This window comes from Mandrillus leucophaeus, unplaced genomic scaffold (assembly GCF_000951045.1).
Source record: "Mandrillus leucophaeus isolate KB7577 unplaced genomic scaffold, Mleu.le_1.0 Scaffold192, whole genome shotgun sequence".
NCBI lineage: Eukaryota > Metazoa > Chordata > Mammalia > Primates > Cercopithecidae > Mandrillus > Mandrillus leucophaeus.
In genome coordinates this window covers 2,031,371-2,047,984 of record NW_012101943.1, presented here as the reverse complement: position 1 = coordinate 2,047,984, position 16,614 = coordinate 2,031,371, and the positions used below count along the sequence as shown (strand labels likewise).

General features: G+C 36.7%; 1 protein-coding gene across 2 annotated transcripts in view; it reads left to right on the top strand.

The window, feature by feature from the left end:
• The window catches only part of KCNH5 (potassium channel, voltage gated eag related subfamily H, member 5), a 341,485-nt gene that overhangs the window by 56,504 nt on the left and 268,367 nt on the right, over window positions 1-16,614 (top strand). For both annotated transcript variants that reach the window (XM_011978277.1, XM_011978276.1), the window contains exon 5: window positions 10,823-10,938. In XM_011978277.1, the coding sequence (XP_011833667.1) occupies window positions 10,823-10,938 (116 nt within the window). The remainder of the gene's footprint in view (window positions 1-10,822; window positions 10,939-16,614) is intronic.

Here is a 16,614-nt window from a genome sequence, read left to right as displayed (position 1 = left end):
GAGTCTCACTCTGTCACCCAGGCTGGAGTGCAGTGGCACGATCTCGGCTCACTGCAAGCTCCGACTCCCAGGTTCACGCCATTCTCCTGCCTCAGCCTCCCAAGTAGCTGGGACTACAGGCCCCTGCTACCACACCTGGCTAATTTTTTTGTGTGTTTTTAGTAGAGATGGAGTTTCACCGTGTTAGCCAGTGGTCTCAATCTCCTGACCTCGTGATCCACCTGCCTCGGCCTCCCAAACCAATATTTTTCGTGAATATAGATTCAAAATCCTCTACAAAAATTAAATTCATCATTGTCTAAAAAGAATTATGACAACCAAGTGGGGTTTATCCCACTTATGCAAGGCTGGTTTAACTTTCAAAAACCAATTGCTGTAATCTACCATACAAACATGTAATTCACAAAATAATGAAGAAAAGTCATGATTATGCCAGTCAGCACAGAGAAAGCACTTGATGAAATCCAGCACTTGTTCTTGATAAAAACTCTCAGTCAAGTTTGAATAGAGGGGAACTTCTCTAGTTTGATAAGGAACATCTATAAAAAGCCTATAATATTCTAACTATTTTTTCTTGTACCCATTAACCATCTCCCCACCCTCCCCACCAACTACCCTTCCCAGCCTCCTGTAACCATCCTTCTACTCTCTGTGTCCCTGACATCACTTGTTTTGATTTTTACATAACTAAAAGAGCTTAATTGGATTGTTTGTAACACAAAGGATAAATGCTTGAGGGGATAGATACCTTGTTCTCCATGATGTGGCTATTATGCATTGCATGCCTGTATCAAAATGTCTCATATACCTATAAATATATACAGCTACTATGTACCCACAAAAATTAAAAATAAAAAAATTCTACTGCTAACAGTGGTCTATATCTTAAAGTTATATATTTTTAAACAAAAGAGAAATGATTGGTGTCAGATTTGTGACCTAACATATTCTTCAAATGAATTTTTCTTGCCTTCATGCATGAATGATAATCAGACAGAATAAAAAGCTTTGATCATAGTCTTTTCCTCTCAAAAAAATATGTATTTGTATTTGCACTAGATGATTGTTGTTTTCTCTCATTTACTTTAAGTGATTTCATGGCACAGTGAAGTTGGCCAAAGAAAGTACAGTACTTTCGCAGCAGTTTTGACCGGCTGAACCTAAGTGGTGGTGTCAGTAACTACATATCTATTTATGGAAACTGAAAGTCGGCAACATTTTGCAATGAAGTTGGGGAAAGGGTGCTGATATTGAAGGGTTGACTTTTCTTTCTGAAATTAATGCCTCTCCATTTATCTGCATCCCCACACCGGAATCACAGAATTCTTTGTAAGGCTCAGTCCCTTTGAAATGAATAATTCATTTTTATAAAAAATGATATTTGAAAAAGCTCCAGACAACTCATACTCCTTGATTTTTTAACTATGGGTTTGATAGACATGTAAATTAGAATTTATAGGGAAAATCAGACCCCATTGTGAAAAGCATTAAAGAAAAAGATCTCTTTCCAGTGCCAGAATCTGTAGATGAGCTTATTTTAAATAGACTTTTGAGACTTCTCTGTATCTTCCAAACACATAGCAGATTACCAAAAAAGTATTGTAAAATGTAACTATGAATGGTGTGTGTGAGCTGCTTTCAATTATTCATGTGAACTGTACATTTAACATGAAAAATTCAGTAGAAATAAAATATTTACGCTATTAAGTCATCATCCTATATCTTGAAACTAGCAGTGTAGGAAAGTATGTTTTAAAATATTGGCATAAGCACCTATCTTTCAGCTTTTTAAATCAAGTAAAGGAACCATGGAACTTTTGGGAAATAATGGATGAGATGACATGATAACACCATAATATCAAAATAATTTGGGTGTAGAGCATTGAACTTGGATATAGTAGACTGGCTGTTGATTCTGTTTTGGGCACCAGAGTTACTTAACCTGAGCCTTTTCAGGACTCTTATAGGAATATTTTATCCTCCTTGTCTTACATTTATCTATTTTTTTTCCCAACAAAAAATTGGGAATATGGTGCAGGCACGATTCTAGGTCCTGGAGATACAAAGTCCCTCCTGTCACATTCTAGTGGGAGAGGCAAACAAGTAAATACATAGTGGAAGCTTTCTTTTGATTGCTCCCATTGTCTCAGTAAAAACAGGAATCACAGTTATCAACTGAGAGCAAAGATGGCGAAGGATGTGAGAAGAGTGGAGTGTGTTTGAACTGGTTATCTAAGAGAGTGGAATAGTGAATGGACAAGAGAAACACAGGAGGATTTCTGAGCCAAACAAAGTTCCATTTCAGGCTAGTGGTCATAAATTTCACTAGTTACCTATGAGCATAATATTGTGTTTTAATCCACTCATATTTAGTCAAAGAGGTGTAGATGCAGAAGTAAGTGAAAAGTTGTGTTTATCCAAAGTTGAAGTTTGGTCAGGTGAATAAGAGAAGACTCAGGGACTCCAAAGATCTGGGAGCTGGGAATGTTTACAAGGGTGTTTGCAAAATTTTGAAGAAATACTTCATTGATAAAAACTCTGCCAGCATATAAGAAATAGTGTTTTAGCATTCAGAACAGACACGTGAATCTACACACTGGCAAAATCGGAATGTAATCCCAGAGCAAGGACTTTTTACCTTCTTAGCATGAAAGGGGCCAGGTGATTGGAGCAAGGCGTCCAAGTCCTTGCAGGATTTGCCAAAATTGACCGGAATTAACATCAATCTCCTACTTGTATTGATATTTTTACCAAGAAACTTAGACATATGATTGAAAGACTTGAATAAATGGATTCGTTCTGAATTTTATTTCTGAATCATATCTGGGACAATAATTATAACATGAGAGGGCAGCCAACTAATTTGCATGTACCTCTTCCTTGTAATCAATCTATGATTACCAAACTTTTATTCTGAATTGATGTTTTGTCATTGACTGGCACTGGGTAATGTCAACAATACCTTTGAATTATACCATGATGGATGGTTGCAAAAACCATTGAAAGGGAAGGAAGCCAGTGTTGATGGAGTAGTTAATATATGCCAAGAACTTTATATTCATTATTGGTCATTTCTATATTTCTGAAAATTAGTATTGTTATCTCCGTTTTACTGTTGAAGATTCTGACACTCAACATCTGACTGATTTCAAATCCCATGTTCTCTCTATTGCACCCATGCTGCCCCATCCTTCTCAGTGGAGACTTATTGTTGAGGTTTAACTACCTCAATCCCTTGTTTTCCTTTCTCCCCACAAAAATGAAGCACAGGTTGAGAATATTCTCATTCGGATAGAATTATGCTGCTTTGAACCAAATAAACTAACTGATAATAATTTAAGGGGGCATAGTGTTCCTGTTTTTTTTTGTTCCTGGTATTGAGGTCTTGATATTGTTGTTCAGGTAATCAGTCAGTGGTACCTGATACATTATTTATAATAATACAAAGAGGAAAATTACAGCCAAGAAATCCATTCTGTTGATTATCCATATGTGTTCTAAAAGAGATGGCCTAAATCTCTGCCCATTTATACTGTACAGTATTTTCAAACAGACTCCAAAACTGCCAAGATAATTACAGTGTGAAATATCTTGTGCCAAATAGTTATGGCATCTTCTTGCCAATAATTGAGACAAAAAAAATTCCCATAGAATAAAAAATAACAGCCAAAATAGCAGGCTTCTCCTTGTGGAAGCCAATGGTTTTCTTTAGAGAGGAAACAACAGATGAAATATGAGTAATTATACTATGTAGTCTCTTTGGCCAAGAGTATAATTGTTTACCTAAGCTTTTTTCTTACAGATTAGAATCTTGTGTTGCAGTCTAGTAGATTGATTTAACTGCCTCTGTGACTTCTTTTTATTTTTAAGATTAGGCAGTCCATGACAAAGAGGTTAATTGCAACCCAATAGAGCTAAACTAATGTTTTATTAAGAAGGAGTTGGCATCCTGAGCTTTTAGGAGAACAAATGTTCTCATAATGCCATGAACAACTTACAGAGCAAGTATTAGGCTCTTCATATTCAGCTGTCTGTTCACATTACCCTATATCGACCACATCTAAGTAACATCAGCAAACTTTGCTGAATAATCAGTCACACCAGTTAGGTCTCTAAAGGTGAGATCAGTAAATGTATCACTGGGAAAAGTTGAAACTGCTGATACGTCTTTTTTCTCTGACCTAGACAGTATGGCAGCTCAACTTTTTCAAAGTTTGTACAGTACAAGTTGGTGAGAGATCAAATGAACTAATATAGCTAATAATAGGTAATTCCAACGTGTTCAAGAACACAAAGGGATTGGTATAAGACATTGTTAGTGATAGCAAAAATTTAGAATCTACTTCAATGTGCATGATTGAAACATATGTGTGATCAGGAAGGAGCAAATTATCAATTCTCTGAGATGATAGAGGTGCAGGTAAGAACCAGGTGCCATAGTGGTTTAGTCTGGAGGTGGATGGGAGGGAGAGAAGGGAAACTGAAGCCTGTCACATTTCTATGACCATTTTGCCCAAAGCAATCTATAGATTCAATGCCATTCTTATCAAAATACCAATGTTATTTTTTTACAGAATTAGAAAAACAATTCTAAAATTCATATGGAACTAAAAAAGACCCCAAATAGCCAAAGTAATCATAAGCAAAAAGAATAAAACTGAAGACATCACATTACCTGACTTCAAGTTATATTACAAAGCTATAGTAAACTCAACAGCATAGTACAGGTATAAAAACAGACACATTGATCAATGGAACAGAGTAGAGAACCCAGAAATAAAGGCACATATTTACAGCCAACTGATCTTTGACAAAGCCCATAAGAACATGCACTGGGGAAAGGAGACCTTTTTCAATAATTGATGCTGGAATAATTGGATTGCCAAATGCAGAAGAATGAAACAGGGCCCCCTATCTCTTGTCATATACAAAAACCAACTCAAGATGGATTAAAGGCTTAAACATAAGACTTGAAGCTATAAAAATACTAGGAGAAAGTCTAGGAAAGCCTCTTTTGGACATTGGTCTAGGCAAAGAATTCATGACAAAGACCTCAAAAGCCAAGACAGCAAACATAAAAACAGACAAATGGAACTTAATTAAACTAAAAAGCTTCTGTACAGCAAAAGAAAGAACCAACAGAGTGGACAGATGACCTGAAAAATAGAAGAAAGTATTTGCAAACTATTTATTCAACAGAGGACTAATATCTAGAATTTATAAGGCACCCAATTCAACAACAACAACAACAACAACAACAAAAAAATAACTCCATTAAAAAGTGGGGAAAGGACGTGAATATATATTTTTCAAAAGAATACATACAAATGGCCAACAGTATATGAAAAAATGCTTGACATCACTAATCATCAGAGAAATGCAAATTAAAACTACAATGAGATATCCTCTCACAACAATCAGAATGGCCATTAAAAAGACAAAAAATAACAGATGTTGGTAAGGATGTGGAGAAAAGGGAACTCTTGTACACTGTTGGTGGGAATGTAGGTTAGTAGAACCTCAATGGAAAACAATATGGTGATTTCTCAAACAACTAAAAATAGAACTACCATTTGATCTGGCAATCCTGCTACTGGGTATGTACCAAAAGAAAATAAATCTTTACACCAAAAAGATACCTTCACTCATATGTTTATCGCAGCACTATTCACAACTGCAAAGATAGAATCAATCTAATTGTCCATCAGTGGATGACTGGATAAAGAACATGTGGCATATATACACAATGGGATGCTACTCAGCCATAAAAAAGAATGAAATCATGTCTTTTGCAGCAATATGAATGGAATTGGAATCCATTATCTTAAGTGAACCAACCCAGACACAGAAAGACAAATATCACATATTCTCACTCATTAAGTAGGTGTTAAAAATGTGTACACATGGATGTAGAGAGTGGAATGATAGACATTGGAGACTTGGGAGGGTGAAGGCATGGGAGAGGGTGGATGATAAGAAATTCTTAATGAGTACAATATATGTTATTCAGGTCACAGTTAACCTGAAAGCCCTGACGATTATATAATTGATGCATGTAAAGAAATTGCACTTGTACTTCATAACTTTATATAAATTAAAAAGAAGACTATCATGTTTCTGTTTTTATCAATAACGTTTTTGGCAGGGGTTTGTGCTGACAGTAAGGAGAGAAGGACAGCATAGGCGTTGTGAGAAAAATCCTTACTCTTTGGAAATGGAACTGCAAGAAGGCCCTAATCAGAGACAAATTGAAAGATTACTGAGTAGCTCAGAAAGTTCATCTTTGAATGCTCCCATTGATTTTAATGTGGACCAAAACATTCCTTTGCTTTGCATTGATTCTCCATGTTCTAGGGCGTTTTGATAGCAAAACTCATAAATGATTACTCAATTTTACAACTGCCTTTGGCTTTGATTTCTCTAGGAAGAAGGAATCCTTTCCAAGTCTTTTCTTCTAAATTTCTCTCTTCTGGTACGTCTGAGTCAGTTCAACATTTACCACCACTTTTTTTTTTTTTTTTTTTTCTGCCAGCAGTTCCCCAGTTCTCTTTCTGAAAGCAGATTATAATCCTTAACACTTCCAGAATTCCTTCCCCAACCTTCCTTACCATGCCTTTCCTACCTTCTTCAACCAAAAGACTTCTTTCATATAAGCTATGCTGATACCTAAGAACTGAATATATTTTCTTCTTTAAATTTTAAATATTTATGTATATTGCAGATGCTGTAGTCCTATTTAACTTATTTCCTCATTAATCATCATTAATTCATTCACTAAACAAAACCATTCAGTAAAACATTCCACAAAAACAGATCTAGTGCCCACTATGTGTTAGTCAACCATGGTAATATGGTCTGGCTCTGTGTTCCCACCCAAATCTCATCTTGAATTGTAATTTGAATTGTAATCCCCACAGTGAGGGAGGGACCTCATGGGAGGTGATTAGATTACGGGGGCGGTCACCGCATGCTGTTCTCATTATAGTGAGTAAGTTCTCCTGAGATCTGATGTTTTTATAAGGGGATTTTTCCCCTCTTGGTTTGGCAGTTCTTGCCGCCATGTAAAGAAGGATGTGTTCGCTTTCGCTTCTGCCATGATTGCATGTTTCCCAAGGTCTTTCCAGCCATGTGGAACTGTGAGTCAATTAAACCCCTTTCCTTTATAAGTTACCCAGTCTCAGGCAGTTCTTTATAGCAAAATGAGAATGGGCTAATACCAAGGATAGAAAATACAAGATCTGGCACCTAAAAGTCACATGATGCAGTCAATTCCCTTTTCATCTGTGTTCAAGGGTAGTCTTACTCAGAATATGCTGACTTAAAACATTTTTAGAATGATGGGTTAATATTACCTTTCTCTTTCATTTTCTTTCTGTTTTTTAAATCAATGATAGTCCTATTTTTACTCTTGGAGAAAAATGCCTGTGTTTTATTTTTACTGTTTAAAAATGATTTTTTTTCGTTCAAGAAACTAAAATAAGCTAAAGAAAAGAGACAAAATATTCCTTGATCACACTGACTTCGTGTATAAAATAAGGTACACACATATGCAGACATTTGTACAAGTTTTTTTCTATTAGGAACTACTGCTTACTCATTAAGAAACACAGTTGTAGTATGTGCTCGTGATGGCTTCAAATGGAAAACCAGAGGATGATAATAAGCTTTCATTGTCATATTTCTCCTTCCTCACATTTATTTTCATGAATGATACTGTGAAATCAGAGAAAACCTGCAATTTGATGATATGTATTCTTTTATGGATCATTTAATTTATTCCTAAATGTCTCCTTTTTTTTTTGTCAAAATATTTTTTTGGATAAACCTTTTTTTCACACAGGGAATGAAAGTGGGCATTTCTTTTAATCCAATTGAGTTATATCAAGAGCTGTAATTTTACCTGTTTTAGAAATCTGAGCCTTCAGTAAGTAAAAAATTGACTTGGAATTTTCTAGAAATAGTCAAGGCAATTATAACATTCTGTTGATGTAAGGTGCACAAATTATCACCAGGTAAAATTATAATATACCTATGACTTATATAGTTACTGTCCTCCGAAGGTACCCTCATCACTTTTACCAAACAAAGCAAAACCAAACCAAAAACCAGGGAAAATGAAACAAAATGAGATTTATTTTATATCTGATTTTTAAAGTTACAAATACAATTGATTTATGTTACGGTGTATTTTATGCCAGACCCTGTTTCAAGTGGTAAGAATGGAGGGAAAAACAAGAGTTTAGCAAGAGTGACTATTATATTAATCAACAGTTGCATCAGTGTTGTTAGTACCAGGTGAGGTATGCATTCCATGATGTGCATGTACAGAGGAGAGCACGTCTCACTTGCGGGTGAATCAAAGAAGCATCGAGGTAATGCTTTAACTGAGGCTGCAGTTACCAGGTTAAGTGTTAGCCAGACAGATGGGGGAGGGAAAAGACATTCCAGGCAGACAGAATGATTGTAACATATGAAAACATGGAAACACAAAACAGCATAGGGTGTACAAAGAATTCCTAGTAGATTTAATTTTCATTTTGAATTTATTCTTTATTTGATTTGCTATTGATTTCAATAAGGCTGGGATGCAGAGCATGTGTGAGAAAGTGGCAAGAGAGAGGCAGAGCAAATCACTGGGATCAGAAAATAAATGACCTGTATACCAAGGATATACAGTGTTATCCTGGAGGCCTTCAGGTTTCTGTAAAGGGTAATAGGGTAAAAGGCATGTGTTTTAGAAAGAATTTTGCAAGCAATGAGGATGTGGTTTTGGAATGCTGCCTAACTCAGGTGAAAAATGGTATGTTGTCTGACATAGTAGGGTGAAGAGAGGAGATTCAATTTGAGAGATATTTATTGATGTTATAATCTATAAGGCTGGGAAATAATTGTGTGTGAGTGTGTGTATGTGTGTGTGTGTAGGTAATAGTGAAAAGAGGATGGCGAATTTCAAGTTTCTCATTTGGGCAATTAGAAATATCTTTTTCTAATGGGGCCATTTGAGAAGATCAGGGATGCATGAATGAGGCAGAGTGGGTGATGAAGGGGTAAGATGGTATCAGTTTTGGACATGTTGAGTGTTGTCAGATGCCTGTAGAACACTGTAGTAAGAAAGGTCCAGTGGCTAATTAGACACATAAGTCTGGCACTCAAAAGAAAAAGTCTCAATTTGTCATAGAGATTGCATGTTGGTTTTTCATTAATGTTGAGTTTTTAGAGAGTTGGTGGCATATCTGATACCTTTTTTTGTTTCTGCAGCACATTGTACAGGGTAAGCCTTAGGCTTGCATATGATTCCCAAAACCTAACCTTTTTTTTGGTTCTAATTACTAGGATGCGTCCCATTAATGTAGAAGAAATAAAGACTTTCCATCAACTGATGCCAGTTTATTTCTTTTCCAATCCAGTTATTGAATACATAGAGAGACCTGAATTGGTGGGGCAATACAAAGCTTAAATGAAATCAGAATCAGCCTGAAGAATAGTAGTAAAGAATGATGTCACCTGCATTTTATGGTTTGACAGATATTAGGCAGGTGTACAGGTGTATTTCCAGAATTTCTTCCTTAATTTTTTTTTTGTCATATTGTCTGAAATTTCATCATTGCCATCATTCCTTTGGAACATCAGGAGTTTTTCAGTTTTAAGGAGTTGCCTAATAAATGACCTCATGAAGGGTAATTGTTATTACCTTCATGAGGTTTTTATTACCTGTTATTACCTGTAGAAGTTATCAGACAGTGTTAACAACATTTTTTAATGAATCGGAGCTTTTGAGATATCTAGAGGAAGGATAATTGAGACAGGACAAGAGTATGGCTGGTTATGTTCTATTTGTTCACCTCTTATTGACATTTCCTTGAGATTAATGATTTCAATGCTGTCAATTTGAGGCCCCAGAAGAAAATTCTTTCCTATTAAATTGCATTTCTTTCCCCCAAAAGTCACTGCTCTTTCAGAAGGCATTATTAACAATTCTAGATACTCCAAAAATAAATTTAGATATCACTGCAGTTGTTAATAACAGATAAATAACATTTTGCTATGTTACAAGGAAGATGGAAGTGCGTGAGATAAACCATAAAAAGTAAGATTTGTTGCAATTCAGTTTTATTCTCTTATATCTACACACAAATGCATGAAGGACTTTTTATTAGGGTAAGGCAAGCTGCTATAACAAATAAATCCCCAACTTTCAGTGGCTTAATCCAATAGAAGCACATTTCTTGCTCATATAACAGTCCAAGGCAAAGGATCCTGGCTGGCATATGGCATTTTCCCACACAGTTATTCAGCAGCTTTCCTATCCCTTTGGGCCTTGTCATTTGCATCCTTCCAGCTGGTAGAAAGAAAGAGAAATTATGGAGAAGTCACAGTTGCTTCTTCAATCATGGCATGGAAGTGACACACATTACTTCTGTCTACATTCCATGGGTGAGAATCAGGGACATAGGCCATACTAAGATGCAAGAAATTCTGGGAAATATGTTCCTGGTTGGACAGCTATTTCCCAGTAAGAAAGCTATACAATGCAAGGAGGAGCACAGAATTTTGTGGACAGCTGGTTGCCTTGGCTACGGGGACTATATCACAGATATGGGCAAAACACAAAAGTCACACATAAAAATTGCTCATTATTTTATAGCCACATTTCAAATATATGAGCACATCTATATAGAAGGAAAGAAAATACTTTTGTTTGATACTTTGCATTCATTTTGGATATTATGTGGTTGCTGAGATCTTTTTAATACTAGCAAGAATGTTGGATTTCTTATTCATTGTGTATGAGAAACTGAGACTTTCTTTCCTTATTTTTAAGGTTGGACGAAATTTGCCCGATTGACACGAGCTTTGACAAATAGCCGAAGTGTTTTGCAGCAGCTCACACCAATGAATAAAACAGAGGTGGTCCACAAACATTCAAGATTAGCTGAAGTAAGTATGAGACAAACTTTGCTTCCCAAGATGGTGGTGTTGGTACATTTTTCTTCCCCAAAATGATTTAATATAGATATTTCTGGCTATGATCTTATAAATACTTAGCTGATAATTTATGTTTCCCTTGTAGAAATATAGAAATCCCAAATATTTCTATTCTTTCTCTCCAACTTTTGAAATGGGAGTGTAGCTTATGACATCCCATGTCATGTCTGTAGAGTACAAGTTTTCTTTGAGCATATCAGATAGGGAGTTCTTTCATTGCTTCATGAGTATATGCAGCAAACACATATTCAGGGTATGCTCTGTGCTTGGCACTCTGCAAAGGATGTAAAGATAAATAAGAAATGGGCCCTGTCATCAAGGAGTTAAATACCCAACAGAAACTGATCATAAGATGTGAAAAAATGCAATGACAGGGTGCCGTGGGAGCCTGTGCAGGAGAATTTGCCCAAATGTGGGGCCCTAGGGAAGGCTGTATGAGTGAGATGATACCTGGACTGAGTGAATTCTGAAGGGAAAATGTGAGAGTTAGTCAGGTAAAGAAGGGATGCAGTTTATTCCTACTAGGGAGGCCAGCATGTACAAAGGCTCAGAGATGAGGTAGTATGATGACGTTGAGTATGACTTTAGTGTAGTTGAATTCAGATGGGGAAGGAGAAGGTAGGGTAGCATATAGTGAAATGGTGGTGGCTGGTGTCTCATGTGCCAGGAAAATGACCTTTGTGTCTCAGAAAAACCTCTCAAAGGAGGTGCATCCTAATTGGTTTCTTTTGCAATTTCATGTTTTTATTGTGTTAATTCAAAAACTTTATTCTAAGAAGAGGCCCATAGTTTTTACCAGATTGCCATAGGGATCCAAGGCACAAAATAATTAAAAACTCCTGCGTGACCTAGTGGCTTTGTGGAGAATGGGGAGGTAGGGAAACCAGTGAGGAAGTCCTAGCAGTAGGTAAGTCAGCATGACCACGGTTGTCAGCAAGATAGTGACAGCAGAAGCAAGTGGATTGCAGACACATTAAGATTAGAGTAAACACATTTGTTGATACATGAGAATAATGTGTGAAACAAGGGGTTGAGTCCAGTGCGATTCTACGTTTTTTATTTAGACGACAGGGTAGATAGTACTGTTGGTTAATAAAATGATGAATGTAAGAGGAAGGAAAGACGATTTGAGGACAATGACCATGAGTTCGGTTTTGGGCATACTATAGGAAGTCCTAGTGGAGATGCCTGAACGGCAGTGAGATTTATGGGTTTGGCACTCTGGAAAGATATTTGAGTTTGAGTTGTAGGCTTCAGTATCATCCTTACAGTTATGGCTGTTCAAGTCATGTGACCAGACGATGTTACCCTGAGACTAAGGAGAAAAAAAATGAGGACAGAACTCTGAGGCAGCTAATAGCTTTATTGTTCGCATGTCTTCTATAACCATAATTTGTGTTACTGGTTTGAAAGATGCCAGAAAGCTCATTAAGCTACCAAAACTATGCTGAGCACTATGTTTGCACTCACAAAATATTCTCAGGTAACTTTTACCAAATGAGAGATAGATAAAATAAAATCCATATGCTTATCAGTTTTCTCTGCTGCAGAAAAGTGAGTCGAAGCCCTTCAGAGTAATTTTCTTAACTCATTGTAAATATAGACTTTGGTTTGGAGGAGATTAGGAAGTAAAGTATGTTCCCTGAATTTAGAAGACTATAGAGTTTTCCTTAGACCATGGCTAACAAAAAGACTTATTACGGTTTTCTGCTTTAAACAGCACTGTTAGCTTGGGGAAAGATGAATCCTTTGATGTGCAGACATGTTTCTAAAGACCAAAATAAGACATTAATATAACTAAATATTAACTAATAATAATAATCACAATATTTAAAAGATAATATGCAATTAGTACAAGATTTAAAGCAGACAGTGAGATACAACTTTCTTTTGCAAAAATGCTTAGATTTTGGAGCTATTTACTCTTCTGCCTAAAGTTGCCTGTTTCTTTCTACAAATCAAGCTGAAATGTAGGAGGTTGTTTCTGTGATTGCTAATTTTTATAGTCATGATTCCTTCGGAGTCTTAACCACACCTTATTCAGGATTTTTCTTTTGTCTGTTACACAACAGAGTGAGAGCAAGTGGAAGGGGGACATAGAGAAGAAAATCTTCTCCCTTAGCACCCAGAATCACTCAGGATTGTTTTTCTCTATGTCCAGGGAAAAGAAAGAAACTTTCCCCTTGACATTTTCTCGTTTTTACTTTTGAGAAACTTTCCTATTTCATCCCATCTGTTTTTTTTTTATTTGTTCTGTGATTAGTGTTAGTTTCTTTGCCAGTCATCCCTTATTCATAAACCTGGTTCTGATATAAAACTGCTTTCTGTGAGATCTTAGGATCGGTTTCAGAGAGCACACAGAAATAACAAGATTGTCGATAGACATTTAGTCTGAATACCTGCCCTGCAGCGCATGCTCTTAATCTCCAAAGATAGACATAAAAGAAATATCAAATAAGTACAACAATATTGTTTTTCCAGTGGTACTCAAAACTCATATAATTTGCTCAATGCAAGTATTTGGTTTTGCTATGGAATTTTAGGCTCTTCCACTTTTTCAAAGACAGATACATTTGATCTCAGTTCTACCTGAACCCCCAAATTTGGAGCTGATCCCCAGTTTCAAAGATTCCAGTCTCCATAAAGGTAGTTAATTAATTTTCCGCATGCCTTGACGCCCTGCTGATTGCCTTTAGCTTGTTCACTTTTATGTTGGGTAGAGATAAATGTATGCACCCCGCCACATCAGTCAGTGGGCCTGACTTTGTTGGAGTCAATGCTCTCAGATCTTCAGAGAGGAAGAATGTGTCTGTATTGGTACAAAAATACATCAAAAAAAGGTGATTTCATCCTCCCTCCACCAAAGGCTTGTTGCTTATAAAAGCACAAATGAAATAACAATGAAAGTGAAGAGTCTGTTACTCACTGTTTTATAAAAGAGCCCAGGGACAGAGTGAAGATTAAGGTAATGCTTTGCATATGAAAAAGATCAAGCTTCAATTATTTTTTGTGCAGTATTTTTTGTTGTTGCCATTTTCCTCTTCTTCCTCCTCCTTGTCCTCCTCTACCCTTTCCTCCTCCTTTTTGTCCTCATCTTGCATTTTTTTGGAGGGCTTTACATACGCAAATCACTGTCTAGAGAATTGGGTCCTGAATGTCTAAAGAAATGTAAGACAGATCTTAACTTGGGCTGTACATTGTAAACACCTGGGAAGGTTTTGAAACTATAGATTCTCTGAGAACCCAACCAAGACCAATTTAATAATTCTCCAGGGTGGAGTCTAGGTATAAGTATACTGTATTCTTTTAAAACTTCCCCAGATGATTTTAATGTATAGCTAGGTTTAAGACTTTCTGAATTTAGGGTGATGCCATTGCATCTTTAGAGGAGACCTGCAATAATCTGGGGTACTGAGCAGGGCTGACATCTGTTAGCACAGTAGGCACAGTGTCCAGGGCCCCACAGCGCTTTTACGGGCCTATAAGATGTTTCAATTTCTATTAACAGCAGAAGAAAACAGAGTAACTTTTAGGTAAAAATGAAAATTGAATGTGTGATATTAATATATTTATCTTTATAGGAATGCTGTTATAATATATACACACATGCATATATATATACACATATATATATATATGTATGTATATACTTTTTTTTTTTTTTTTGAGACTGTCTTGCTCTGTCGCCCAGGCTGGAGTGCAGTGAGTGGTGCGATCTCAGCTCACTGCAACCTCTGCCTCCCAGGTTCGAATGATTCTCCTGCCTCAGCCTCCAGAGTAGCTGGGACTACAGGCACGTGCCACCACGCCCAGCTAATTTTTGTATTTTTAGTAGTGACGGGGTTTCACCATGAAGGAGTCCAGGAAGGAACAAAGGCTTAGGGTCCATGAAAGTGGTAATGCATCCTGGCACTGAGTTTGTTCTTATTTCCCAAGTTTGATTTATTTGTGGTTAAACATAGACTGTGTATATATAGATGGTAAACTACTAACATTGAATATGAAGGCAATTTTCATGTGTAGCACAATGAAATTGGAACTGACAGGCCAGTGGTTGAAAGGCAAAAGAAACACCACGATTATGTACAATTGTATATATATAATGCTTCACCCCAACATGACTTACACTCCTGGCAGGATAATTTGCTGTTAAGTAATTTAAGACATCATGGGAAAAATATAACTGAGGTACTGATAATGGCAAATACATAAAATATCTTTACAAGTATTCTTACAAACTCCAAAATAAAAACAACAATTCTAACATACAATTAAAGAGACTACCAATGATGTTTTCGATATCAAAAAATAGTAACAATGGATATTATATTCTTAGTTTTCCGATACATAAGTTCTGTATGTGAGAGGAACTTTAGGATACTCTCCCAAGCTTCCAAAGATGCTAGTATATTTGTTTTGTTTTTTGGCATATATTATAACTCAGAGTTACATGCTAACAAGTATTTTTATTTTTATCCATTCCTACATCTACATATTTAATGCATTTATGATTTTATGATTTGGACTTTTTGACTCCTACCTCCTGGGTCCCATTAGTCCTAGAGACACTGAATAACTGAATACATATGATGGGCAAAGCTGTTGAAAATATTTAAAAATTTCAATTTACCAAACTCTTTAACACATACGTTATCTTTGGCTTCATTGATGGCAAAGGGCAGAAGTTTTTGGTTTACCCCTTCAACTGTTTTTTTTTGTTTGTTTGTTTTTGTTTTTGAGATGTAGTCTCGCTCTGTCGCCAGGCTGGAGTGCAGTGGCGCAATCTCAGCTCACTGCAACCTCTGCCTCCTGTGTTCAAGTGATTCTGGTGTCTCCACTTCCTGAGTAGCTGGGATTTATAGGAATGCACCACCACACCCATCTAATATTTGTATTTTCAGTAGAGATGGGGTTTCACCATGTTGGCCAGGATGGTCTCGATCTCCTGACCTCGTGATCTGCTTGCCTCAACTATTTTTTAGAATTCCCAGGTTCCAGGTTCCAGAAGGCAATGCTATGTCTTGTGTTGGTTATCTTTGCCCAGGGATACACAAACCTCTACTCTTGCTCTGTCATCTGCTTTTTATCTTTTTTTTCTACTGTAATTAGACCTAATTAGTATAATTCAAGGTTCATATAACCTTACACTGAAATTTTTCCATTTGTCAAATAGATATACAGAAACAAACTTGAGTATTTAATATTTTTTTCCCTAAAGGAAATTTGCACTTGGGCAAGAAACACAATATTCTTTAAGTCCAGATCTAAGGGAGAAAGGGAAAAAGCAGGTGATACCCTTTACAATCCTTTACACTGCCGTGCCAGCCATCAGGGCCCTTGCTGAGTATCACTCAACAACAACATCACCAACAGTGGGATGCTGGGGTCCAGCGAGGCCATCAGAATCAAAGTTATGCTTCCCGAGGTGCTAAATGTGTATAAAGAATAGATAATGGTGTGTCACCCAAATAACTGCCGGACAGTCCATGAGAGCCATGTGATTCTAGGGGGGCTTACAGAGTGAGTGTGCTGGAGGCACTTGAAGAAGTGGACATCTAGCAGTATTGTGGATCAGTGTTGGCTACTGCGTCAGAGCAGGCCAGATAGAACAGCAGAAAGATCAGCTTT